General features: G+C 39.4%; 1 protein-coding gene across 1 annotated transcript in view; it reads left to right on the forward strand.

Moving 5' to 3' along the window:
• The first annotated feature begins 14639 nt into the window (after window positions 1-14639).
• Window positions 14640-26789, forward strand: part of MSL2 (MSL complex subunit 2) — a 68494-nt gene continuing 56344 nt past the window's right edge. The window contains exon 1 of the mRNA XM_037844562.1: window positions 14640-15993. Within this exon, the coding sequence (XP_037700490.1) occupies window positions 15852-15993 (142 nt within the window). The 5' untranslated portion in view covers window positions 14640-15851. The remainder of the gene's footprint in view (window positions 15994-26789) is intronic.

The raw sequence follows: 26789 nt of genomic DNA on the forward strand, positions 1-26789 counted from the left end.
TAAAATGGGGGTGATAACAATAGTACTTTCCTCATAGGGTTGTTGAGGGTATTAAATGAGTTAATACATGTTAAGGACTTAGATCAGTGCCTGGCACATGGTAAGGCCATGTGAGGGTTTGCTATTTTTATCACCAGAATTAGAGAATTTGGATATCATCTTTGATTGTCTCTCATTTTCATATCCCATCATTCTCCAAGTCCTATTGTTTCAGTCTCCTTAATATCTCTCACCACTCACCACCACCATTTTGTTTTGAAGCCAAGATCAGAGATCAGCAAATTTTTTCATTAAAGGCCAGATAGTAAATATTTTAGGTTTTGCAGGTCACAACTACTCAAATCTGCTGTACAAAAGCTGTCTTAAACAACATGTACATGACTGAGCATGGCAGTGTTCCATGAAACCTAATTTATGAACATTGAAATTTGGATTTCATATAATTTCCATGTGTCATGATATTTTATTTTTATTTTTAAAAATCATTAAAAATATATAAAAAAAATTCTTATCTCACAGGCCTTTCAAAAATAGGCAGGGTGCTAGATTTGCCTTTTTGGCAGTAGTTTGTTGACCTTTGGGCAAAATCCTTTTTTGGTGAAATACTGCAGTAGCTACCTAATTGGTCTTTTGGTTTCAACTCTTGTCTCTTCCCCCAATCTATTTTTTTTTTTTTTTGTGATGACCTATTGCACTCAGGGTAACCCATAAGGTTTTTCATAATCTTTTCTCTGCTTATTTCTCCCACCTCATTTGTCATCACTTTTTAAAAATTGTGATAACATATATAACATAAAATTAGCCATTTTAACTACTTTTAATTGTGCAATTCAATGGCATTAGTTATATTCGCAGTGTTGTGCTACCATCAAACCAATGATTACCAAAACTTTTTCATCACCCAAAACAGAAACTCTATACTCATTTGTTTTGGGTTTGCTAAAGCTTCCAAAATACAGTATACCAGAAAATGGGTTGGCTTTTAACAATGAGGATTTATTAAGTTACAAGTTACAATTCTAAGGCCATGAAAATGTTCTAATTAAGGCACCAACAAGAGGATACCTTCTCTGAAGGAAGGGCTGCTGGCATCTGGGGTTCCTCTGACACATGGGAAGGCACTTGGTGATTTATGTTCATTCTTCTTTCCTGGTTCTGATTTCAATGACTCTCTCCAATGTCTCTGGGTGTCTCTCTCTATGCTCTCCTGTTTTACCTGCCTTTTTATCATCTCATGGAGTACTCCAGTGAAGGATTAAGACCCATCTTGAATGGGCTGGGTCACATTTCAATTGAAATAGCCTAACCAAAAGGTCCCACCCACAATAGATCTGCCCCAACAAGAATGGATTAAAAGAACATGGTCTTTTCTGCGGTACATAACAGATTCAAACCAGCATACGCATTAAGCAATAACTCCCGATTCCCCCTCCCTGTAGCCCCTGTTAACCTATAATTTTTTTTGCCTCTATGAATTTGATTATCCTAGATATTTCATATAAGTGGAATCATATATTCTTTGTCCTTTTGTGCCTGGCTTATTGTACTTAGCATAATGTTTTCAAGGTTCATTCATGTTGTAGTTTCTATTGGAACGTCATTCCTTTTTTTTTTTTTTTTTTTGGTTGTTTAACTTTTTATTTCATAATCATAAACTTAACTCTGCAGTCCAGCTAGACTTGGGAGGGGGAGGATAAAAAATGTAAAACCCAAAGAACAAAAGCACAAAGATGATAGGATACTGAAAGCAGACCAGGAAGGTGGGACAGTCTCCTGAGCTATAATAAGGTATGGTCTGGTAGTTAAGACAAAACACAAATCAAATTTATTAGACTTGTCCACAGTCAGCAATGGTGATCTTCTTGCTAGTCTTGCCATTCCTGGACTCAATGTGCTTCATGGTTTCCCCAATGTTTATGCCCTCTTCTTGCCAAAGTCCACATGCTCACCATCTGTGCTGGTTTGGATGTATTATATCCCCCAAAATGCTATTATCTTTGATACAGTCATGTGTGGGCAGGAAACGTATTGGTGTTGATTGGATTGGAGACTTTGATTGGATGTTTCTGTGGAGACGTGATCACTGAATTGTGGGTGAGATCTTTCATTGGATAGTTTCCATGGAGTTGTGGCCCCACCCATTCAGCATGGGCCTTAATTAGTTTCCTGGAGCACTATATAAGCTCAGACAGAAGGAGCAAGCTTGCTACAGCCAAGAGGGACACTTTGAAGAATGCACAGGAGCTGAGAGAGGAACAGCAATTTAGAGACATTTTGGAGATGGCCTTTGAAAGCAGACTTTTGCTCTGCAGAAGCTAAGGGAGGACAAATGCCCCAACAGCAACTGAGAGTGACAATTTGGAGAGAAGCTGAAACCTAGTGAGGAACTTCCTGGGAGAAAGCCATTTTGAAACCAGAACTCCGAAACAGATGCCAGCCACATGCCTTCCCAGCTATCAGAGGTTTTCCAGATGCCACTGGCCAACCTCCAGTGAAGGTACCCGATTGTTTATGACTTACCTTGGACACTTTATGGCCTTAAGACTAACTTTATGACCAAATAAACCCCTTTTATAAAAGCCAATCCATTTCTGGTGTTTTACATTCTGGCAGCATTAGCAAACTAGAACACCATCCAACCGCTCAGTCTTAGCAGTGCAGATGAAAAACTGGGAACCATTTGTGTTGGGTCCAGCATTGTTCCTGGAAGATGCCAGGACCTGTGTGCTTCAGGATGAAGTTCTCATCATCAAACTTCTCCCTGTAGATGGACTTGCCTCCAGTGCTATTCTGGCATGTGAAGTCACCACCCTGGCATATAAACCCAGGAATAATTCTGTTAAAGCAGGAACCCTTATAACCAAATCCTTTCTCCCCAATGCTCAGAGTACAAATTTTTCTGCTGTCTTTGGAACTCTGTCTGCAAACAGCTTGAAGAAGACATGGCCCAAGGGCTCACTGTCAATGGCAATGTCAAAGAACACAGTGGGGTTGATCACGGCTGCGGGTAGGGGACTATGGTGGCAGGTGATAGCGTCTGTGAGGCCGGAACTTCATTCCTTTTTTTTTTTTTCTTTAATTTATTTGCTAAGTTAGGCTTAGAGTGAGAAAGTCCACATTTGAGCAACAAAAGAGGTTCTCTGGAGGTGACTCCTCGGCATAATTATAGGTGGGCTTAGGCTACTCTTTACAACCATAAGTTTCACCAGAGCAAGCCTCAAGATTGAGGGCTTGAATTATAAAGTAAGGGGTCCTAGGCTCACATAGCATATGTTATGTCCATGATAATCCATCCTTCATTCCGTTTTATGGATGAATAATATTCCATTGTATACATACACCACATTTTCAAAATCTATTCATTTGTTGATAGAATCAGGTTGTTTCTGTCTTTTGGCCATTGTGAATAATGCTGCTGTTCACATCAGTGGGAACATTGCTGTACAAATACCTGTTTTCAATTCTTTGGTGTATATACGTAGGATTGGGACTGCTGGTTCAATATGGTAATTAAATGTTTAACTGTTTGGGGAACTGCTAAATGTTTTCCATAGCAACTATACAATTTTATATGCCCAAAAGCAATTCACAAGGATTCCAATTTCTCTACATCCTCATAATACTTATTTTCTGTGTTTTATTATTACTATTATTATAGTTATCCTAGCAGGTATAAAGTGGTATCTCATTGTGGTTTTGATTTGTATTTTCCTAATAGCTAATGATGTTGAAAATCTTTTCTTGTTCTTATTGGCCACTTGTATATTTTCTTTGGAGAAATATATATTCAAGTCTTTGCGACTTACACTCCCTGACTTTGAAGCTTATTATAAAGCCACAGTTGTCAAAACAGCATGGTACTGGCACAAAGATAGACATATAGATCAATGGAATCGAATTGAGAATTCAGAGATAGACCCTCAGATCTATGGCCGACTGATCTTTGATAAGGCCCCCAAAGTCACTGAACTGAGTCATAATGGTCTTTTCAACAAATGGGGCTGGGAGAGTTGGATATCCATATCCAAAAGAATGAAAGAGGACCCCTACCTCACCCCCTACACAAAAATTAACTCAAAATGGACCAAAGATCTCAATATAAAAGAAAGTACCATAAAACTCCTAGAAGATAATGTAGGAAAACATCTTCAAGACCTTGTATTAGGCGGCCACTTCCTAGACTTTACACCCAAAGCACAAGCAACGAAAGAAAAAATAGATAAATGGGAACTCCTCAAGCTTAGAAGTTTCTGCACCTCAAAGGAATTTCTCAAAAAGGTAAAGAGGCAGCCAACTCAATGGGAAAAAATTTTTGGAAACCATGTATCTGACAAAAGACTGATATCTTGCATATATAAAGAAATCCTACAACTCAATGACAATAGTACAGAAAGCCCAATTATAAAATGGGCAAAAGATATGAAAAGACAGTTCTCTGAAGAGGAAATACAAATGGCCAAGAAACACATGAAAAAATGTTCAGCTTCCCTAGCTATTAGAGAGATGCAAATTAAGACCACAATGAGATACCATCTCAAACCGATTAGAATGGCTGCCATTAAACAAACAGGAAACTACAAATGCTGGAGGGGATGTGGAGAAATTGGAACTCTTATTCATTGTTGGTGGGACTGTATAATGGTTCAGCCACTCTGGAAGTCAGTCTGGCAGTTCCTTAGAAAACTAGATATAGAGCTACCATTCGATCCAGCGATTGCACTTCTCGGTATATACCCGGAAGATCGGAAAGCAGTGACACGAACAGATATCTGCACGCCAATGTTCATAGCAACATTATTCACAATTGCCAAGAGATGGAAACAATCCAAATGTCCTTCAACAGATGAGTGGATAAAGAAAATGTGGCATATACACACGATGGAATACTACGCGGCAGTAAGAAGGAACGATCTCGTGAAACATATGACAACATGGATGAACCTTGAAGACATAATGCTGAGCGAAATAAGCCAGGCACAAAAAGAGAAATATTATATGCTACCACTAATGTGAACTTTGAAAAATGTAAAACAAATGGTTTATAATGTAGAATGTAGGGGAACTAGCAATAGAGAGCAATTAAGGAAGGGGGAACAATAATCCAAGAAGAACAGATAAGCTATTTAACGTTCTGGGGATGCCCAGGAATGACTATGGTCTGTTAATTTCTGATGGATATAGTAGGAACAAGTTCACAGAAATGTTGCTATATTAGGTAACTTTCTTGGGGTAAAGTAGGAACAGGTTGGAAGTAAAGCAGTTATCTTAGGTTAGTTGTCTTTTTCTTACTCCCTTGTTATGGTCTCTTTGAAATGTTCTTTTATTGTATGTTTTTTTTTTAATTTTTTTTCATACAGTTGATTTAAAAAAGGGAGGAAAGTTAAAAAAAAAAAAAAGAAAAACAAGGGAAAAAAATATGTAGTGCCCCCTTGAGGAGCCTGTGGAGAATGCAGGGGTATTGGCTTACCCCACCTCGATGGCTGCTAACATGACCACAGGCATAGGGGACTGGCGGTTTGATGGGTTGAGCCCTCTACCATAGGTTTTACCCTTGGGAAGATGGTTGCTGCAAAGGAGAGGCTAGGCCTCCCTATAATTGTGCCTAAGAGCCTCCTCCTGAATGCCTCTTTGTTGCTCAGATGTGGCCCTCTCTCTCTAGCTAAGCCAACTTGAAAGGTGAAATCACTGCCCTCCCCACTACGTGGGATCAGACACCCAGGGGAGTGAATCTCCCTGGCAACGTGGACTATGACTCCCGGGGAGGAATGTAGACCTGGCATTGTGGGACGGAGAACATCCTCTTGACCAAAAGGGGGATGTGAAAGGAAATGAAATAAGCTTCAGTAGCAGAGAGATTCCAAAAGGAGTCGAGAGGTCACTCTGGTGGTCACTCTTATGCACACTTTAGGCAACCCTTTTTAGGTTCTAAAGAATTGGGGTAGCTGGTGGTGGATACCTGAAACTATCAAACTACAACCCAGAACCCATGAATCTTGAAGACAATTGTATAAAAATGTAGCTTATGAGGGGTGACAATGGGATTGGGAAAGCCATAAGGACCACACTCCACTTTGTCTAGTTTATGGATGGATCAGTAGAAAAATAGGGGAAGGAAACAAACAAACAAACAGACAAAGGTACCCAATGTTCTTTTTTACTTCAATTGCTCTTTTTAACTTTAATTCTTATTCTTGTTATTTTTGTGTGTGTGCTAATGAAGGTGTCAGGGATTGATTTAGGTGATGAATGTACAACTATGTAATAGTACTGTGAACAATCGAATGTACAATTTGTTTTGTATGACTGCGTAGTATGTGAATATATCTCAATAAAATGAAGATAAAAAAAAAAGTCTGCCCATTTTTAATTGTGTTGTTTGTCTTGTCCTTGGCTACTGGACCATTATCAGACATGATTTGCAGTTCTCCCATTCTGTGGTTTTCTTTTTAGTCTCTTCATAATATCCTTAGATGCAGAAAATTTTAATTTTAATGAAGTCCATTTTATTTACTTTTTTATTTGTTCCTCCTGCTTTGGTGTCATATCTAAAAATCCTTTGCCAAATACAAGATGCTAAAGGTTTTTCACTATGTTTTCTTTTAAGTTTTATGGTTTAGCTCTTGTCTTTAGGTCACTGATCCATTTTTAAATTAATTTTTGTATGGTATGAGGTAGGGGTTCAAGTTCATTCTTTTCCATGTGGATATCCAGTTTTCCTAGTACCATTTATTGAAGAGTCTATTCTTTCCCCATTAACATGTACTTAACACACTTGTTGTAAATCAATTGGCTGTAGATGTAAGGGTTTATCTCTGGACTCTCAATTATGTTCCATTGCCTTATATGTTGGTCCTGGTGCCAGCACCACATTGTTTAGTTTTGTAATACACTTTGAAACCAGTAAATGTGAGTCCTTCAACTTTGTTCTTTTGTCAAGATTTTTTGGGCTCCTCAGAGCCTTTTGCAATTCCATATGAATTTGAGGATTAACTTTTCCATTTCTGTAAAAGTAAAACAAAACAAAAGGCTGTTGGAATTTTGGTTGGGATTGCATTGAATCTGTAAATTGCTTTCAGTAGTTTTGACATCATAACAATATTGTCTTCCAAGCCATGAACATGAGGTGTCTTTGCATTTATGTAAGTCTTTAATTTCTTTCAGCAATGTTTTGTAGTTTTCAGCGTAAAAGTGGTTCACATCCTTGGTTAAATTTATTGCAGGACATTTTATTCTTTTGGATGGTATGTAAATGGAATTGTTTTCTTGATATCCTTTTTGGATTGTTTATTGCTGGTTTATAGAAACACACTGATTTTTGCATGTTGATCTTGTACCCTGCCATTTTGCTGGGTACATTTATTAGCTCTAGTAGCTTTCTTGTGGAGTCGGCAGGATTTTCTATATATAGAATCATGTCTTCTAAAATAGAAATAGCTTTACTTCTTCCTTTTCTATTTGGATTTCTTTTATTTATTTTTCTTGCCCAATTGCTCTGACTAGAACTTCCAGTACAATGTTGAGTAACAGTGGTGACAGCGGGCATCCTTGCTTGTTCCTGATCTTAGAGGGAAAGCTCTCAGTCTTTCACCATTGAGTATTATGTTAGCCATAGGTTTCATTTCTCATCTTGTACTTTTCCCCTTGTAGTGTATATACTTTATTTCTACTCAGTCACTTGAACATTCCCAAGTATGCAAGCTCTTCTTCCTTTAGGCATTTCTGTATGCTCTATATGTTGAGATGAGAAAACCAAGGCTCAAAGAGCTTGAATATTTTTTCCCCAATCTTACCTAGTAAGTATGGGAATAAAAATTTGTCTGAGCTTATTCCAGTATTCTATGCCACTTCCCAAAGCTCAGGGATAACAAGAAGGATAATTGGACTCAATTTCAGATTAGAAATCCTCATTCTTAGCCCCCAATTTGTCTTTGTGTTGCAAATAACATTTTTAAACTCTTACTGTCCATGAGTGCATACTTAGATATTTTTAGGGAGCCTATTTTACCCAACAAATGTACCCTTTGAAAACCATCAATTTTTTTTACGTCCCTGTCTGCTCCCTTTCTCATTCCACATGACTGCAATTCTAAACTTTCATCACTCATTTGATGGACTCTTCCCCACTACCTTCCCTAACAGTGAAATGTTAAACAGTCAAATACAGGACTGAGTCTCCTTTAGTCCTACCTGCTTGACTCAACCCGCTCACCAGAGGACTGTCTCAGTCATGTAAAGCTGAGCCCTGGTGAGTGAGTTGGGGAACCTGAGACTGTGCAACATAAGGCACATAGAACAGGTGGGAGTTATAGAGATGTCAATTGTCCTAAGACAGGTAGGGATTCTGAGAGAATGGAGAAATAGACAGTCCCCAGGGACAAATGGGCTGTGTTCCAAAAATCAATTTTAAATTGACTGTTTAGAATGCAGAACACATTTTCCCTTAGAAACAATGCTATGAATAATTGCAGTTATTTTCCCAGGAAAGTCCATACAAGCTTGTTTAACCCCTAATGTAACAGAATTATCTTCTTTTACAATTAAAAAAAAAAAAAACAGTATAAAACAATATGTAGTACTAAAAATTAAATAAAAACAATACAATAGAATACAAAATCTTGTCATTATGTAGCTTAAATGCTATTTAAGGGGAAGGGTGGTTTGGAAAGGAGCTTGGAGTGTGTTAGAATGAAGGGTGCAGTTGAGATATTAGTAGCGAGTAAGATTTGTCAGACAAGGTGAGACTGGGGTTTTGAAGATCTGGAAGAGATTTGCAACAGCCTGCACCATAGCCAAGAGTTGGACTATTCAAATAAGAATTTAATAATAATGATAGCTACCATTTATTGAGGGCTTTGTGCCAGGTAGTGGGCTAGATACTTTACAAACATTATCTCACTGAAAATGAAAACTTTCCTGTTTTTCTTTTACCTCTGTTACTGAAGCAGAGATCAAACACAATTTAGTAAGAAATAGGGATAATTCGATGATGGGAAAAATAATAATTAAGTGCTTGAAGACATATGCTAAAACATTTTAGGTTTGTACTGAGTACATTCCTAAATCCTTACTGTCCTGAATTATGAATTGGCTATGTACATAGCTGCCACACCAACTAGACTGTGAACTCTTTGAGGGCTGAAAACTGTTGAATTATTCATTTTTGCATTCTGAATGCCTGGCATATAACAGGCAATAAATGTTGGTTGCATAAATGAATGAACAAACTTAATAGGCATTTGAACAATGTTGAAAGTGTCTTGGGGAATAAAAACAGTAACATTTAGTGGGTACCTGGCACTGTGCTAGGCGGATGACCAATAAATCAAGCTGCTTTGTGTAGGCTAGATTAGAGTTGGAGAAGAGGCTGCAGGCAATTTCAATATTTGATGTGTAAAATAAATGGGCATTGGGCTTGCTAAATAAATGGTTTTGGATGAAATGAATGGATGGATGGATTGATTTGAAAAGTGTTATTGAAAAAATACAAGCAGGAACTGTTGATGAAAAGGGAAGGGATTCCTTTGAGCTGCTCTAAAACAGAGGGAAGAGGTACGACTATAGCTAAAAGAACTGAGGCTGGTAGAAAAAGTTTGATAATTATCAGAGAGGCATGATCAAGACAGAAAAGAATGATTGGTCTGGATTAGACCCTGGCTCAGTTTTATCTGGTTTACTGCCCCTTATACAGAGGTATTGCTCTGGCCAGGCACCTGAGAGTTGTAGTGAGTTTAGAATAAGTTATTATCACTTTCTAATAGATTGAGGTTAATAAGATTTATTGATTTCCACAATGACATTGAACACTTGTTAAAATTTGGTAAGGATGGGCATAATGGTGCAGGTCTAATGCAAAGCCGTCAGCGAGAATGCAGTGGAGGAAGGTGGGAGAGGAAACATCATCTCCATAGAGTTTTTGATAGAGGAACAACAAGGAAGGGGCAGAGTTAAGAAAGGCAAATGTAGGCTATTTCATAATTTTATAAAGGGCCTAGCCCCTCAGAAAGTCCCTCTGACTGACTGCCAGCTTGATCTCTGCTCTTTGAAAGCAAACTACAACTACTTCTGCATTTATTTCATTGTCCCCAAAGTGCTGAGTGCAATCAATAAATATTTGTTGATTGATTATTCTGAGTCTTTCAAATCATTTCACACTTTTGGTTTTATTAAGGATCTTAGAATTGACATTGATCAAACTGAAATAACAATTGTCTTTATATCTGTATGACACTTTATGTCTCTGTTCCATAAGAAATCCCCAAGGGAAAACAAACATTTGTCCATGCCTTTCAAACACCACACTGTACTGGTGCTTTATTTACATCATTGCATCTCTAATAATTCATCACTTTTAAAACAGTTACTGAATAGCCATTATAAGTCAGACCCAATGCTAGGCAATGGGGATGAAAGGCAAGAGGGAGAAAATTCTGATCTTCTAGCATTTGTAGTATAAGGGGAGAAGACAGGGCAAAAACAACAATTGCAGCATAATGTGGTATGTGCTGTGAAAGAGGTAAGCACTTGGCAATCTTGGAGAACAGAAAAAGGGACCTTTAATTCAAAGTGTGTAGGAAATATAGGAAATAAGAAGAAAAGTATTTTTCATAATCCCACCATACAGAAAAAAATCAGTTACTATTTTGACATATATCTTTACAGACTTTTACTCTACATGAATATTTAGTTCTTACAAAACGGTTCTATTAATTGGGACTTTAAAAAACCTAATGTAGCATGAACAAAATTTTTCCAAGTCAATACATCATTTTCAATAAATTCCGTTATATGGAGGCACTAAGTTTTCAATTTGGAAATTTGGATTGGTTCTACTTTTCTAATAGTATGAACAACTGCAATGATTATTCTTATATGAAAATCTTTTCATAATTCTAAATTATTGTCTTAGATTTGTGGTTCTCAACCAGTGTGCCAAGGTGCCCCAGAGAACTCAAGGAAAGCTGCAGGATATTTCAAGTTTTTGAGGGAGATACAACAATATTTGACATCCATTGGATACAGTGTAAACTATTAGCTGGAGGTAGTTCATAGTTTCAACAGTAGATTGCCATACATTCCTTTTGATGAAGTCATATCTTTGCAATGCTTGGCTTTTGCTGGTGGTGTGATAAAAAGTGTGCACTGTACACAAATCACTGGGAAATGAGGGTGGTGATGTTCAATCTGATTCTAAGGTTTGAGAAGTTGTGCCATAATTAATAGGTGCACAATCTTATTGTGAGTAGGCTGCATTTTTAAAGAATGAAATAAAAGTATTTTTTTCTTTAAATTTATGTAAATTATTTTTAGATGACTATCAAGTTAGGACAAAAATACTTTTTAAGTTGTTTGGACCTAACTATTTAATAAAGGAAAACTGTTAGGTATTTCTTCTGGCCTTAGAGCGTTGTGAAAAAATTACCAAGACACAAAGGACACCATGGACTTCAAAAGTTTGTGAACTTCTACCTTAGGATAAATTGCTGGAAGTGGGTTTGCTGGTTCTGAGCTTCTGCAAACTTTGAAAACTTTTAACACTTACTGCCAATTGTCCTTCAGAAAGATTTTAACAATTTATATACCCACTAGTAGATGGTTTTTTCTTACATAGCATAGTGACCTTTGTTCTAAATGAAGAGCCAGAAAGTGTTAGTTTGTGTTTTTTTTACATGAGAAACTACTGATGCATTATCCTGAGTTCTCTGGGAGATAGAAAGTGTAATAAAGGACCTCTAGTCTAAATATGCTTAGAACCTTGAAGGGAGAAACTTTCTTAACTGTCTGGCTTAGGGCTCTGCCATAGCAGGGGCTCAGTAAACACAAGTTGACAAAATGAAAAGACCCCATCGTTAATTACTTTTAAGGCAAGGTTGAAAACAATGAAAGTCATGGGAGAAGTACACATACTTTATTTAGGTTGCCAGATAAACTACTGGATGCTCAGTTAAGTTTGAATTTCAGACAAACAATGAATAATTTTTGTTGGTATAAGTATGTCCAAATATTACACGTTTAAATTATTCATTGTTTGTCTGAAATTAAAATTTAACTGGGCACCAGGAGGAGCCTAGAGGGTAATGACTAAATATGTGGTATTCTGAGTGGGAACTTGGGACAGAAAAAAGAGATTATGAAAAAACAGGAAATCTGAAAAAAGTATGGCTTTTAGTTAAAACAATGTATCAACATTGGTTCACTAATTGTGACAAATATACCATACCAATGTAAGATGTTAATAGGTGAAATTGGATCTGAGGTAAATGGAAATCTCTGTACTAGCTATGCAATAATTCTGTAAATATAAAACTATTCTAAAATTAAAAGTTTATTAAAAATGTTTAATTGGGCATCCTGTATTCTTATATGCTAGCTTTGGCAACCCTACCACTTTTACTTTAAAATAATAATTAAACATAAAATACAAAAAGTTATCTTACATTCATAGTTTAAGAGATTTGAGTTCTATATAAATTTTCCTAAATATTTGATCCAAGCCTTTTATTTTCCATAAACATTTCATTTCTTTTCTATTTTGACAAGCCTCTAGCAAGCCAATAATTAAACAGGGAATATACTTCAACGTGGAGTTGCTTTGCCTCAAGTACCACAGTCTATCTCTAGTTGCAACCAATTTCAGAAGCTGAAAGGGCCTCAAATCTGATTGAACTCTTTCTCTGTCTGTCTCTGTCTCTCTCACACACACCCAACCCACAAATGAACCTTCAATAGAATTACTCTTAATTTGGGGTGTGCATATCTCAAGAGACTTAAAAAATCCAGTTGAGAAAATCAGCAAGGTTAATGTCTTCCAAGTAATCACTTATCTAGTGCGACTGCTAATTTATGCAGCATGAATGGAAATCAGTGCTGATTATTTTATTTTATCCTTCTGAAGGAGACAACCTGTGTGTTGTGGAAGAAGACCTAAGAATCTGGATTAAAAAGAGAACTATGTAACAATTTTATTTGAAGATGAACTTGATAGAAAATATCTCGTATCCAAAAAAATTCGAAGAGAAGGCTTGTGAATTTTAGAATATTTGTCCTTTTCCAAACACAAGACTACCAAATGTATTTTGCACAGGTTTGCTTAATCTCTGCTCTGCTACCCAAGAACACCAGGAATTTCGATTCTCTTTAAGTGCTGTTAAAGTTAACCCTGTAAAAAAGAGAAATCTGCCTTCATATGGTAAAAGAAATGATATAGCAGAGACTGTATGGGGGTTCCCCTTGAGAGCTCAACTATTCCTACTCTAAGTGACAAGCCCCTCGAACTAATATGTATAAATACATGTGGCACAAAAGATTTGCATACATCATAGGCATTCATGTGTAGGGCATGTAATATGTGCAAGAAATTATGCTTAAGAGATCTGATGTATCCAGAGATAAGAAACAGTTCCTACGCTGTTCCCATTTGTGCCATCAAAGTTAGGCTTTTATTCATATCCAGTGTCTTCAGTTTCCTGTAAAAACTTAAAGCAACAGCTTGTTCAAAAGAAACAGATAAGACTTTCAAGGATTTGGGTTCGTTCTAAAGCAGGACCATTAATTCTTGAAGACATTTGTTTACATAAAAGACTTAGGTCTAAAAAAAGCTAAAAAAGGAGTTCTTTTTGTTTTTTAACTGGACTCTATTCCTGTACGAGATCCGTGCAGTTCTGGTCGGTGCCCCCGGAAGACCCGGCCGCTCGTGTCCGTTAGATCCCAAGTACCAGAAGCCAAGGGAAGAGTCCGGCTCTGACCGCAGGAGAGGAGAGGTTGGTACGAACACCACCGATAACAGATCGCCTGCTGGGGTCTCAAGAGACTTCAAGTTGCAGTCGCAGCACGGAGGAACACTCGGGCCTCGGCCCTCACCAGCCAACCAAACGGCGCCTGAACACCTGCGGGCGCGCAGCCGCGTTGATTGCTGTAGGCCGTTCCGGGTCCACGTAGCTAGGCAAGAGCTAAGAGCTGGGACTGCGCCCTTTCGGTTGTCCCGCTGAGCTGCTCGAAGGAGAAAGGCCGCGAGGGCGGGGCCTGGGGCCGTGCTGGGCTATTAGCTCACACGGTGGTTAGCAAGGACGAGGAGAGGCCGCATCTGGGGCCAGTCGGGAGCGCGACATGTCACGACTCAGACGAGCCTCAGAGGTGGTATTCACCGAGGCAGTACACCGTGGGAAGCCTACAGCTTGCAATGGGATGGCTGGGTCGAGTAAACTCAATGTCTCATCACAGGACTTACGCCACTGACGCCTAAGAGGAAAGAGAATTTGAGAGAGCATGGGGGAGGGGCGGAGAGCTGGCAGCTCGCAGAGAGCATGCTCCGTTCCGAGAGCCGTAAGTTGAGAGTGAGGCATGCGCAGTGAGCCCAGGGTGGGTTGGCAGTGGGGAGGGGCTGAGTGAGCGGGCTGATGTGTTTATCAGGTTTTCTGGGTGGGTGGTCAAAGCGCACGCGTACCGGCGAAAGGCGGCCGAGCTGGGTCGTGGAATGCGCATGCGCCGAGCGAGCCGGTGGCTCTGAGAGGGCGCGGAGGGGGCTCTTAGAGGAGAAGCAGAGGAAAAGGGAAGCGAAGGGAAAGGAAAGGGCGGGGGGAGGGGTGAGGGTACGCTCTGCGCATGCGTGCGAGCGGTAGCGACGACGACGGCGGCGGCGGGGGAGTCTCGGGGATGACAGTGGCTTTGCCCGTTGGGGTAACGGTTGTCGTCGCCGACAGGGCCTGAGGCGCCGCACAGCCCGCGGGATCCATTAGGGCCGCAGCAGCCCGGGCCCAAGCGAGTCTGAGTGGCGCGTGGAGTCGGGGTGAGGGCGGCGAGGCACGGGGGGAGGGGCCTGCGGCTGGGCCTTGCTGTGTGTGCTGGGCGGCGGCGGGGCCTGGCGGTGTGAGCGCTCGCCTTAGCAGCGGCCGGCGACGGCTGTCGTGCTTGGTGGAGGCGGTGTCTCTGTGTGGCTCGGGGAAGATGGTCGTGCGGCTGTGAGGGGGCGGTGCTTGCACCTAGTGACCCCCGAGTGTGCGACCGAGGAGCTAGGGTCGCCGCCGCGGCCCTGCGGGGCCTGCTCCCCGCCCCCTCCTGTTCGCCGCTGTGGGCCCGCGCACTTCCTCCCCGGCCCTCCCCTATCGGATTGAGACTCTTCTGCCCGCTTCGCCACCTCAGGGAACAGCGAGTTGCAACCGCTGCGGCGGAGAGCCAGGCGCACTCTGGGCCCCACGTCCGATATGGGGAGAGCGGCAGCGGCCTCCGCCAGCCGCAAGAGCAACATTCATTGCCGCTGCGGCTTCTTGCACTAGCTCGGGAAAGCCGACGCCTGAGCCGTGGTCGTCTTTGCTGTCGCCGCTGCCTCCGTGCCGGGTGCTGTGATGGAGTAAGGGGCGCTGCAGCCTGAGAGAAGCGTGCCCGCAGCCCGCGCGTCCCCCGGACCGGGCCGGGCCCTGTTCCCGCGCCCGCCAATCCCAACCTGTGGAGGTGCCGCGGTGTTCTGAGATGCTGCCCGAGCGAAGGCTGCCCTCCGAGCCGCGGGGCTAGACTGAAAGCAGAGGCCCGAGCTGCGCGACCCGAGCGCGGAAGTCGCCGCCTTCAACGCCCCGTGGCCGCTCGGGACGAACTCGAACGCTGGTTTTTCTGTCCCTTTATTTCTCTTTTTTTTTAATTTGCCTGGAAGTCTCAGGGACGGAGGAGGGGCGATAGGGCCCCCATGTGTGGGAGGATTGTTTCAGCTTCACAAACTTGCACGGAGTTTGGTTACTTTCTTGGGCAGTGGTTCTGCTTCGATTTCCTTCGAATTGCAAATTCGCCATTGTTCCCTGGCTGCTTACAAAGTTGGATCTGGAATTTCTTTTCAACCGGGAGCCATCGGTGTCGAAGTGTCTGCAATGAACCCGGTGAATGCTACTGCTCTCTACATTTCCGCGAGCCGCCTAGTGCTCAACTACGACCCCGGAGACCCCAAGGCGTTTACAGAGATTAACAGGCTCCTGCCTTACTTCCGACAGTCCCTTTCGTGCTGTGTATGCGGTGAGATGCTTTTTATTGTTTCCTTCTCAATGCTTGTCTTTAAAAAAAAAAAAAAACTTATGGGCAGTGGTGACACGCACCGTTTGGTGGTGTCTGTATTAAGGTTTCGTTTTTTGTTTAGTGGTATACATACAGTTATCACCAGTTTTGAAACTTCTCAAGGGACTTTTGCCCGGTATTTCCACAAGGCAGAACTTTTCCAAACGGCGTTGTACGGCTGTCTTTAACGTTCAAAACGGTTTAAATCGTCTTGTTTTAGTTCGCTACCATTTGTGGGGATGGTTTACTTACGGGGTAAAATATGCATGCATATTGATGTTTCTTTTTTTTTAAACCTTTGATTACAGAACTGATTTAATGTATTTTGTGGGTAAACATGGTGAAACATGGATATGTGGCGTGTTTGTCTTTCCCCAACTGGTGTTATGTGTGGGAGGTAGTGTAATCTGATGATTCCACAGCCGGTGAACTTGGTGCAGAACTTTCTCCCCAGGTTCTTTAACACATGCTTTGATGGTTTGACGCTAAACAGAATGAGCCAGGGAAGATGTTTGGTACGCTGTTTTTTTTTTCGTTAATGGGATAAAGGATTATGTTTCTTATTTTGTGCTTTAATATATTGTGGTCAAAGATTAAAATATATATATATATATATATATATATATATATAGTGGCCGGGTAGTGGGTTATTTTAGGGATTTTTGTTAAAAAATATTAATTGGTGGTGGCAGGACACTTTCAAATTATTTTTGAAAGATGAAGAGGGATATGCTAAATTGTTTAATAACTCGGAATGTCTCTAAACTTATTATAATGTGAACTAATTGCGCGTATAATAATTATTTATGTCTCAAAAAACCTGGACTGAAAACGTTAATACAGAGGAAGGGGTATCTGGTAAAGCAGTAGTAATATACCCCACTTAATGTTTTTATTCTAACCAGAATTTTGGGGTTTTGCTGATCCACTTGTTTAGTTAGAATTTGAGAAATTCAGGCACTTTAGGCTTCTACTTTATCTTAAATTAGATAAAGCAATTAAAGTAATTTTGCATCTGTAGTGGCTGAAGGGGGTAATATTCATTTGAGATTCCTTCAGCATTCTTCATGTAAGCTCTAGGGCAAGGTACTGAGAGCTGCAGAAGAGGTGAAGAATGTGTTTTTTGCATGCTTGTACTTAATCTCATAAATATTTAGGTAACAGAGTGAGTTAGTTTGTGATTAAGTGTCACTGACTGGTAACAGACATTTAACACCTTTATAGAGAAGCAGCCTCCCTGGGTGAATCACTTAACTACTCTGGGCCTCAGTTTTTAATGCCTTGGGCCTCAGTTTCTTGATATGTAAAATGAGAGTTTTGTGCTAGATTCATAAGTTTTCTTTCAGCTTAAATTTTACAATTGTAAGTGTATGAGAATCTGCTTGGTTTCACCATACCCCCCTGCCCCCCCACTTTTTATGACATGTTTCTTTTTTATGTCATAGCTTTCTGTGGTTTAAGGACTGAGGAGCAACCTTTTTTGGGGGGAGGGGAGGGATAGCTTCTGTGAGAGAGAGGAAAGGGCCTGCATAGGACGACCAGCCTGTCCTGAAGCAATGGTAGTAGAGAATGATGGCACTGTCTAGGTAACACTTGCAGGTATGGTAGGCCCCCATTTTACTAGGTGGGTGGGATTTAGCTCTCTACTTTGGAAGAAGTGACAGTTTTGAAATCCTGTGGATGCTCGGAATTTTAAGTTCTTATCAATAGCTTCAGGATTGTGGTGGTCTGATTGAGCATTTACCTACATTCTTCTCTGGACTTAAAAAAAAAATGACATTGAAGGTAGAGCTACTTTAAAAAAAATGTCCATCTGTAGCTTTTCTTTCTTTCTTTTTTTTTTTTTTTCCCCTTTTTAAAGCAATCCTGTCAATACAAGGGAGATTTTTTTTGACAGGGTTTGTAATTATTCCCTCTTGTACATATTCATGCTTCCCTCTCCCGCATTCCATGGAAAAGATTTCTGGGTGCAACTTCTCTCTTATAATTGAGTAGCAGGCATACAATTTGGCGATCTGGGTTTAGGTTCAGTTTTACTTTTAATCTCTTTGAGGGTAAGTCTGTGGTTATCCAGAGACATAAAAAAATCAGCTGTTTGAATTGAACTCTAGCATTTAATCTTGTTTGTTTCCGGTACTGACCTAGAGTTTTTTTTAGTTCAGTAGAATAAGCTCAAGAAAAAAGAAAGCATAAACTCATGCAATCTTATTTGATGAAGACAATAAATAAGTAAAAGTAAAGTTTAATTCTATTTTGATGCTGCAAATGAGTTTGTTTCAAGGTCCTCCAGCGTCTAACTCAGTCCTACGTTTTCGGCCTTGTGTTCACCTGTCCTCTTAAATAATTTCTTGTGCTTCAAACAGATTGATGTTTTTACTTTTTCAGATATGCCTTATAACTTCCTCCTTTCCTCACTTTTGCTGCCTGAAGTTCCTTCTGCCTTAAATATTCTCCTTTTCTCTTAGGGTCTAACTTCCCAGCTCCCTCTCTCAGTGAATTCTTTCTTGCTCAGTCCAACAAAAAGTTTTCTGTGTCCTTTGAACCTCTGTAAACCCTTTGTTACACAAGGCACTTTTTCTCTCTTTTCAGGGCAATTTTTACATCTGTTGAATACTTCTTTTTTTTTTTTTTTTTTTTTATATGCTGTGTTTTCATTTTTATTTGCTTCAAGGCCTCAAGATACTTACTAACTTCTCCCTTGACCCACTAGTTGTTTAAGAGTGTGTTGTTTAGCCTCCATATATTTGTGAATTTTATGGCCTCCCACCTTTTATTCACTTCCAACTTCATTCCGTTATGATCTGAGAAAGTGTTTTGTATAATATCAATATCTTTAAATTTATTGAGACTTGCTTGTGACCCAATATGTGGTCTATCCTGGAGAGCGATCCATGAGCACTTGAGAAAAATGTGTATCCTGCTGTCATGGAGTACAGTGTTCTATAAATGTCTGTTAAGTCTAGTTCATTCATTGTAGAATTCAACATCTCTGTTTACTTATTGATCCTCTGTCTAGATGTTTTAACCATTGATGAGAGTGGTGTATTGAAGTTTTCAGCTGTTATTGTAGAGGTATCTATTTCTCCCTACAGTGTTGTCAGTTTTTGCCTCACATATTTTGGGGCACCCTAGCTCCCTATATAAATATCTCTCTCAATTTTGAAGGACAGTTTTACCAGATGAATAATTTTTGCTTGGCAGTTTTTCTTTTTTAGTACCTTAAGTACATCATACTACTGCCTTATTGCCTCCATGGTTTTTGATGAGAAAAATGGTACTTAGTCTTTTTGCAAAGACCTCATATGTGATGAATCACTTTTCTCTTGCTGCTTTTGGAATTCTATCTTTATCCTTGGTGTTTGACATTCTGATTAGAGTGTGTCTCAGAGTAGGTCTACTAGGATTTATTCTGTTAGAAGTATGTTGTGCTTCTCATATATTTGTCTCTCATCAAAGTTTGGAAATTTTCAGCCATTATTTACCCAAATGTTGTTTCTGCTCCTTTTCCCTTCTCTTCTCCTTCTGGGACATCCATGACACATATGTTTGTGTGCTTTGTGCTGTAATTCATTTCCATGAGACCCTGCTCATTTTTTTCCCATGCTTTTCTCTATCTTTTCTTCTGTCTGTGGGATTTTGGTTGTCCTCTCTTCTAGTTCGCCAATTCTTTCTACTACCTGTCAAAATCTGCTATTATATGCCTCTAGCATATTTTTAATCTCTTCTATTGTGTCTTTCATGTCTATAAGTTCTGTTATTTTTCTATTCACACTTTAAAATTCTTCTTTGTGTTCACCCTGTGTCTTCTTAATAGCCTTTATTTCTTTAGCCAATTTTCCTTCATCTCCTTGAATTGATTTAGGAGATTTGTTTGAATATATTTGATTAGTTGTTCCAAATTCTGTGTCTCTTCTGGAGTTTTATTTGTTCCCTTAACTGGGCCATATCTTCCTGTTTCTTAGTATGGCTTATAATTTTTTTTATGAGTTCTAGGCGCATCTGATTATCTTGATGAATTTACTCTGAAGATCAGTTTCTCCCTCTTGTCTAGGGTTACATTGTTGATTGTCATTGTGTTCAGACTCTTCTTTGACACATGGTTCAACTTATTCTTTAACTTTAGAATAACCTGTGTTTAACTGATCATATTTTTTCAGCTTTTCTTCATCTGCTTCTTGTCTTGGGTATGCAGTATATATTTTGAGATTAAACTTTTTGTGTAATTGTGTAATCTCCAGGAGAGTTTCCTTTCTTCTTCAGGAATCTTGAACTGTTCTGTTTGTGTTTTGCCTCTGTAGTTTGTTTGTTTGTTTGTTTTTTTACACTCCTTTCATTTCTCTAGCTGCTTTTGCCTGGAGGGAAAATTCTGGGAGAAGACTTTCCCAAGTCATCATTTCCCAGCCAAAACAGGGCTGAGGACCCATGAAAAGGGCATGGACTGGCTCCAAAGTGCCCTGTGGAGGGGATGAGGAAGAATACTGAAAGTCTCCTTGAAAGCTTTCTGGATCCTGACCTGCCCAGTAAATACAGTTCTTCAGCTAACTATTCCCACAGTCCGGAGGGAAGTCCTGTGCCTTTAAATTTCCACTGCCATAGCCCCTGTCTGGGACAGGGTTGAAACAGTGGCTGCCACCTCCTTTGTCTGGGGCTGGTTGAAACAGTAGCTCTGAGCTGGGACCCAGCAATCCAACTTTGCTAATCAAAAATCCTGATCAGTAATTGGCCATGCCTTCCCCTGGTCATGGGGAAGAGGATTTTTATATCCCTTTTCTGTCTTCAGCAAGGTAACCAGGGACTGGACCCCAAGGCTGCCTGCTATTAGAGTGGGGAATGAGCACCAGCAGTTACTGCTTGGAGAGAATAACTCACTGTTCTCCACCATATTTATCAGCCTTTACTTCTGCTCTTCCTTGGATGCTGTACAGTGTTCTTCTGGCCTCTGGAACCCCAGAACAGTTGCATCAGTTCCTGCCTATTCAATAGCTGTTTTGGTGGAAGGACTGAGTTCCAGAGCTCCCTACTCTGCCATTTTTCTGGGAAGTCCCCTCCTATTCTTTGAACAGAGAACAGAACCCGTCCTTCCTCGATGAGAGAGATGATTTAACAAGCAAGTATGAATGACTCAGTTAGAGCCCTCCTGGTGAGTAGCATGATTCTGCAAGGGTAGAGAGCTCCACCTCCTTGAGGTTATGTGGGAAGGAAGAGGAATGGCATAGAATGGCAGGGGAGAGAGTCCTGGGTTTCTGAAAGCAAATTTTACAGTTTTGAGCAGTTCTTCCTGGATGGCTTTGCAACGATATCAACCAGAAGACTAAATGGATCCCAAGTTTCAGGAGGTGGGTTTATTTTTTCCCACTTTTCATCTCCCTTTTTTCGTTGCCCTTATGTTATTCAGGTGTCGAGTTTTGCTCAGTCATTCTTTTCCTTGTTGGAACTTTAATAGCTCACTCACACATCCTTCATCTGGTCACCTGGCAAACTGGTTTTAAAAGATTCAATCTTAGAGAGTGAGTTGCTACTGTGTGGTGTTGGGAAAGTCAGTTAACCTCTCTGGGTCTCAGTTTCATCATCTTGTTAATAAAAATTTTGGACCAGATGATTTCTAACATTGGATGACTCTAAACCCAGTTTAAGAAGAGGGCTATGTTTTTGCTCTTCTACCTCTAGAAAAGTGTTCTTCTTCCCATTGGGCCAAATGATAATTCCAGTAAGAGAAGAGTCACCAAAGAAGTAAAAATTAATAAAACTGAGCAACCTTCATGCTTCCTTCTTGCAGCAGTATTGTGGCTATCCAGAGAATGAAAGGTCATATACCATCAGTCATAAGGGATTTTTCTAAGCATCATCTCAGGAGAATCAGGATCCAGATGTGCATGTAGTTGGATGCCTGGCTTGCTGTAGGAAGTCTTATTTGAAAGCTGAGTCACTTGATCATTTTTTTAAGATGGATTATCTTATATCACAAGAAATAGTGGTGTCTTTTATTCCAAATCCCCAAATTGGATTATAACCTTCATACTCTATTTTAGAATCAATAGATATTACAAATTCTGTAATTTTGATCCATTTATATGCAGCCCTATGCCTCTGTTTCCTATTTGTAAAATGGATTTATTATTATCTGCTTAATGGCATTATTGAAACAATCAAATTAATTCTAAGAAATATCAATTTCAGGGTTTGACAAGGTAAGTGCTTAGTAAAACATACCCAGTTAGCTATGCAACTTCCCAATAGAGAGAGGCTGTAGTTAAGGACTGTGATATTCCAGGCAGAACTGGTCCTAGTTCCAATATGTACATTCTTTGCAAAGTCTTCCTTAAGGCTCATGGCTTAATTAATCTCTTCCATTACGGATTTCTATAGGGCATACTGTTTGTTCCACTCAATTAAGCACTTAATTCAACATATTTTCAAACGGTTGTTTTAATTTTTTCATGTCTGTAAGGTATGTAGGAAGTCCCTGGCCCCACCCTTAGGAAATCACAGTGCTATAAAAGTATCAGGATGTCTTATAGCTTGTATACAATTGTCGGATCTTGGAAAGGCACCTAAAAAACTTGACATTCCAGTGCCTAGTCAGGATGGCCTCAGGAGTTCCCAGGAGCAAGCAGTTACTCTTGACAGTGAGGTAATGAAGGAAAGCTTTCAGGAAGAAGAGAGGCTGGAGTTGGTCCTTAAAATATGGGTGGAGTTTAGAAGTTTGGAGAAAAGGGCTAAAACATTCCTGGTGAATGGAACAGCATAAGAAAAGGGACAGAAGTGGGATCTCACTTGGTACTTGGAGGGGACTGATGCTGAGCAATTCAGGCTTGGGGGTTGTACTAGTTAGCGTTCTCTAGGGAAACAGAATCAATGAGAGATGTCTCTGACTATCAAATTGTAAAAGTCACTCACGCAACTGTAGGTATGCACTAGTCCAAATTCTGTAGAGCAGTCAGCAAACTGTCAACTCCAAGGAAGATGTCTGATGAACTCCTCAGGAAACGAACCGGCAACTTCAACAAACTCCTCAGGAAACGCTTCACTGGGCAGCCGAAGAAGAAGTCTGTTGAATACTTCTTATACACATAGTAAACTTCTTGGAAAATACTGTTTTGTACACTTTGGTATTCCCCCTGCTTCATCCTCGCCTTGCTGTCCAGTGATTTACATATAAATGTTTATGTATATTTCAATAAAACTGAATTTAAAAAAAAATGTTTATGACAGAATTAGGGGAAGAAAGTGAGAGGAGATGAAGGGAAAGTAGGAAGCCCACAAACTTTAGTTAGGTTCAAATCCTGGCCTTTCTAATTACCACGCAGGCAAGTTGCTAAACTTTTTGCCTTGTTTTCCTTTATCTGCAAACAGAAGTAGTCATACGTGTTTTGAGTTTGTTTCTCCAAATTTGGGTAATGTGTGCGCTTATTTTTAAGTGGGAGAAACCTTTTACCTTAAACCATGAGATTTAAGTCTACAGACTCAGTGTCTGGTATGTAGTAGGTGCTTACTATCCCCTTTAACAGAAACCTGGAGAAAGGTAGGAGGTGAGACAAAAGGCAGGCCAGTTGTCCTCAAACCTAGATTATTCACTGGAACTATAGGTTTTGTTATCATTATTTGAAATGTTAATTAGGTGATTACCACCATTTGTTTTTCAGCTGCTCTGTATATCTAAACCTAAAGTTTCTAGTCAGTGGAATAGCGATGCTCCAGAGAATTACTGTACTTTCTAGGCCACAGAAACAGTGGCCAAGACGGTGTTACTGTGGGTACTACTTTTTAAAATGCCAGTTCCCCACGTCTGTTCTAAATGTTGGGCTTGCTTTATTAGAAAGTAGGATTTCTTTGGTAGCATGGCACTTGATAAATTGTTTTTCATTAAACTTGTAAGTCCTCAAATGATATGAGTTTGATATATAGAATCAAATCCTGTTAACACTATAAGGGTATATTAAGTGGAAAACATTACCCTGAAAAATTTGAATTCTGTGAATTACCATGGTCAAATCTGTACTCAGGCATGTGAACATTTTCCTGGTATTCTAATTAGAGTCGAGAAGCAAAGTTATTTTGGCTTTAATGGATTTATTAAAATATTTGTGGTACCTTTTAGATATCCCAAATTTTTGAATTTCATGGTCCAGTTTTTTTTAAAAAAGGTTGGAGGCTGATACAGGGTGTCCAGCCTTTTTTGGTTTGCATTTAAGTACTTAAAAACAAAACCTGGTCATCTTACTACTGCTACTCTTGTATTCCACCAAGAAGTAGGTGGTTCTCTGAGAGTAGGGGCCTCGCTTGTCTTGTTCACCATTGTAGACCTGTTTCTGACAGTCTTTGGGTCATAGTAGGAACTTAACAAAAATTATTTGTGTGGATGAATACTTGTGGCCTTTAAAAAGAGAGCATTTTAACATCATCAGAGTGGGGAGGAATTGCTCTCAGAATAAAGCATAGCTCTTAAATAGATTTAACTTCATTAAAGGCTTTTTACTTTTCTAACTTCTGCCATTTTTCCATTGTTTTTGAAAATCATTTTGGGCCCACATTGGAATTAGCAGAGTTGATCTCAATAATCTTTTCCGATTCTAGAATTCTGAGTCTTTCTTTTAGCAGAAATATTTAGTTTTGTGATTGAGCAAACAATAATTTATAAATAGCAAGAATCTTTTAATATGTAATTTGAACATAAAATCTGAAGTGACTTATTTTAAACTGCATTTTTTAGAGGGGGCTGAATTAAAAGGCTACTTGAATAATTGTACATAAGTGTTATATTCGTGTTTTATATTTGTTTTATGTCAAGCATGAGTTTGATACTTAAAATTTATTTTTCTTGTACTTAAAATCTTTTTTTCATTCTGAAAACATTGTTATATTTTACTTATTACATCTTTATTAATCACCCATGATGTTCTAGATGCTGGGATAGAAAGATGATACATGGCCCCTGCCCATATGTTGGTCAGTGTTATGGTTCACAGATAAGTGAAACAGCAATTATTGGATGAGTGTTATGGTAGAGGCACTTATGCTATACCAAACTTAAAGTGTCATGCTATGAAACTTAGAAATTAACTTTATTGCACATATAAAAATTAAGTTTCATAAATTAACTGAGAATTTTTTCAACTCCATGTAATTTCCTTTTAAAAAAAAAGTTTTATTGAGATATATTCACATATCATATAATCCACCCAAAGTGTACAATCAGTGACTTTTAGCATAATCAGAGAGTTGTGCATTCATCACCACAGTCAATTTTAGAACATTTTCATTACTGCAAAAAGAAAAACCCTATATGCCTTTGAAGTCACCTCTCAAGCCCTCTGTTCTTCCCCAGCTCTACATAACCACTAATCTAATTCTGTTTCTAGATTTATTCATACAGTTTGCTTTTGAATAACTTTTTGGGTCAAGAGTAAACAAACCTGATTCGTGTTAAAAGCACAATTGGTTTACCAGTTTTTTCTTGGGACTTAAGTTCACCTCTTCTCTTTCATTTGGGGAGAAATTTTTAGGGATCATTTATCTGGTGAGGTGGTAAGGAAGACAATGTTAGTAATTTATCTTGGCAGATACACTTATTTAAGATATATATAACTGATTTCTTCTCCTAAGAAAAATCTCCATTTTTTTTTTACTATTTTCCCTTTTAGCATTCTGTGAATTAGTTCCTACTTGGGTATGTTTTTACAAGATGAAACTGCCTTAGGGAAGGGATTCCCTAAATGCATTGTTCGGGGTACTGAGAGCGATGAAAGTTTAATCCACAGTCCTTTGCCACATGATATAATCACCGGAAAAATTGTTTTAGTCTAGTGGAATCTAGGAGGGTTGGGGCTTGAATTGGGCCAAGAAGAATGGTAAAGTGAGTGCATTTCAGCAAGGCTTGGGGAAGAAAATACATGGCTTGTGTAGGTAATAGAACATCAAGTTTAGCTGAAACGAAGAGGCCTTTTAGGAGAACCCTTATCCCTGAGGGACCTTTTGTGGGGAGCCTTGATTCCAGGCTGTTTGACATTTAATTTACTCTGTAGGCCTGTTTTTTCAAATTGCTCTGTGGTCCCATCTGAATGAGAGTCTCCTGACACATTGTTAAAATTCAGATTCCCAGTCATCACATCAGACAGATGAATCTGAATCTCTGTTGGCAGGGCCTTGTAATCTGCATTTTAGCACCTTCCCTCCATTTCTGTATGAGGAGGAGGTTTGCAAGTCACTGTGTAAGCATTTGAGAATATTTTAAGTAGGGAAGTGATGTGATTGAAATTCTGTTTAAGAAGAGATTAATTTTGGGGTCGAATAAGGGATTGATTGATTGGAATAGAGCAAAATCTAATTAGAAGGGATTACAGATGTATCCTTTATAGATAGAGGCCTGAATAGAGTGATGGGAGTGGAAAGAAAGGGAACAGTATAAATAGATAAGTGAAATTTTCGTTCTCCTTATGATTATCATAACATTTTACTTTGACATATAACTGTATTATACTTTGTCATGGTTGGGTATGTCTCCCAGTGAATGGATTAAATGGTATATTTCATGTTCTTCAATTTGTAAACATGTCTAGCACAGTGCTTTCACATAATATGTGCTTGGTAAAAATGTACTGAATTGTATTGAAGAACTGACAGAACCTGGCAGTTTAATACAGATGCATGAGAAAAGTTGAAGGATTCAAAAGATGACTCAGTTTGTATCAGAAATGAAGTGAGGAAGGACATTGGTTTTGGGGGGACATGAAGGGTTAGGTAGGCTGGGATTGAAATGA

Source organism: Choloepus didactylus, chromosome 1 (assembly GCF_015220235.1).
Source record: "Choloepus didactylus isolate mChoDid1 chromosome 1, mChoDid1.pri, whole genome shotgun sequence".
Classification (NCBI taxonomy): Eukaryota; Metazoa; Chordata; class Mammalia; order Pilosa; family Megalonychidae; genus Choloepus; species Choloepus didactylus.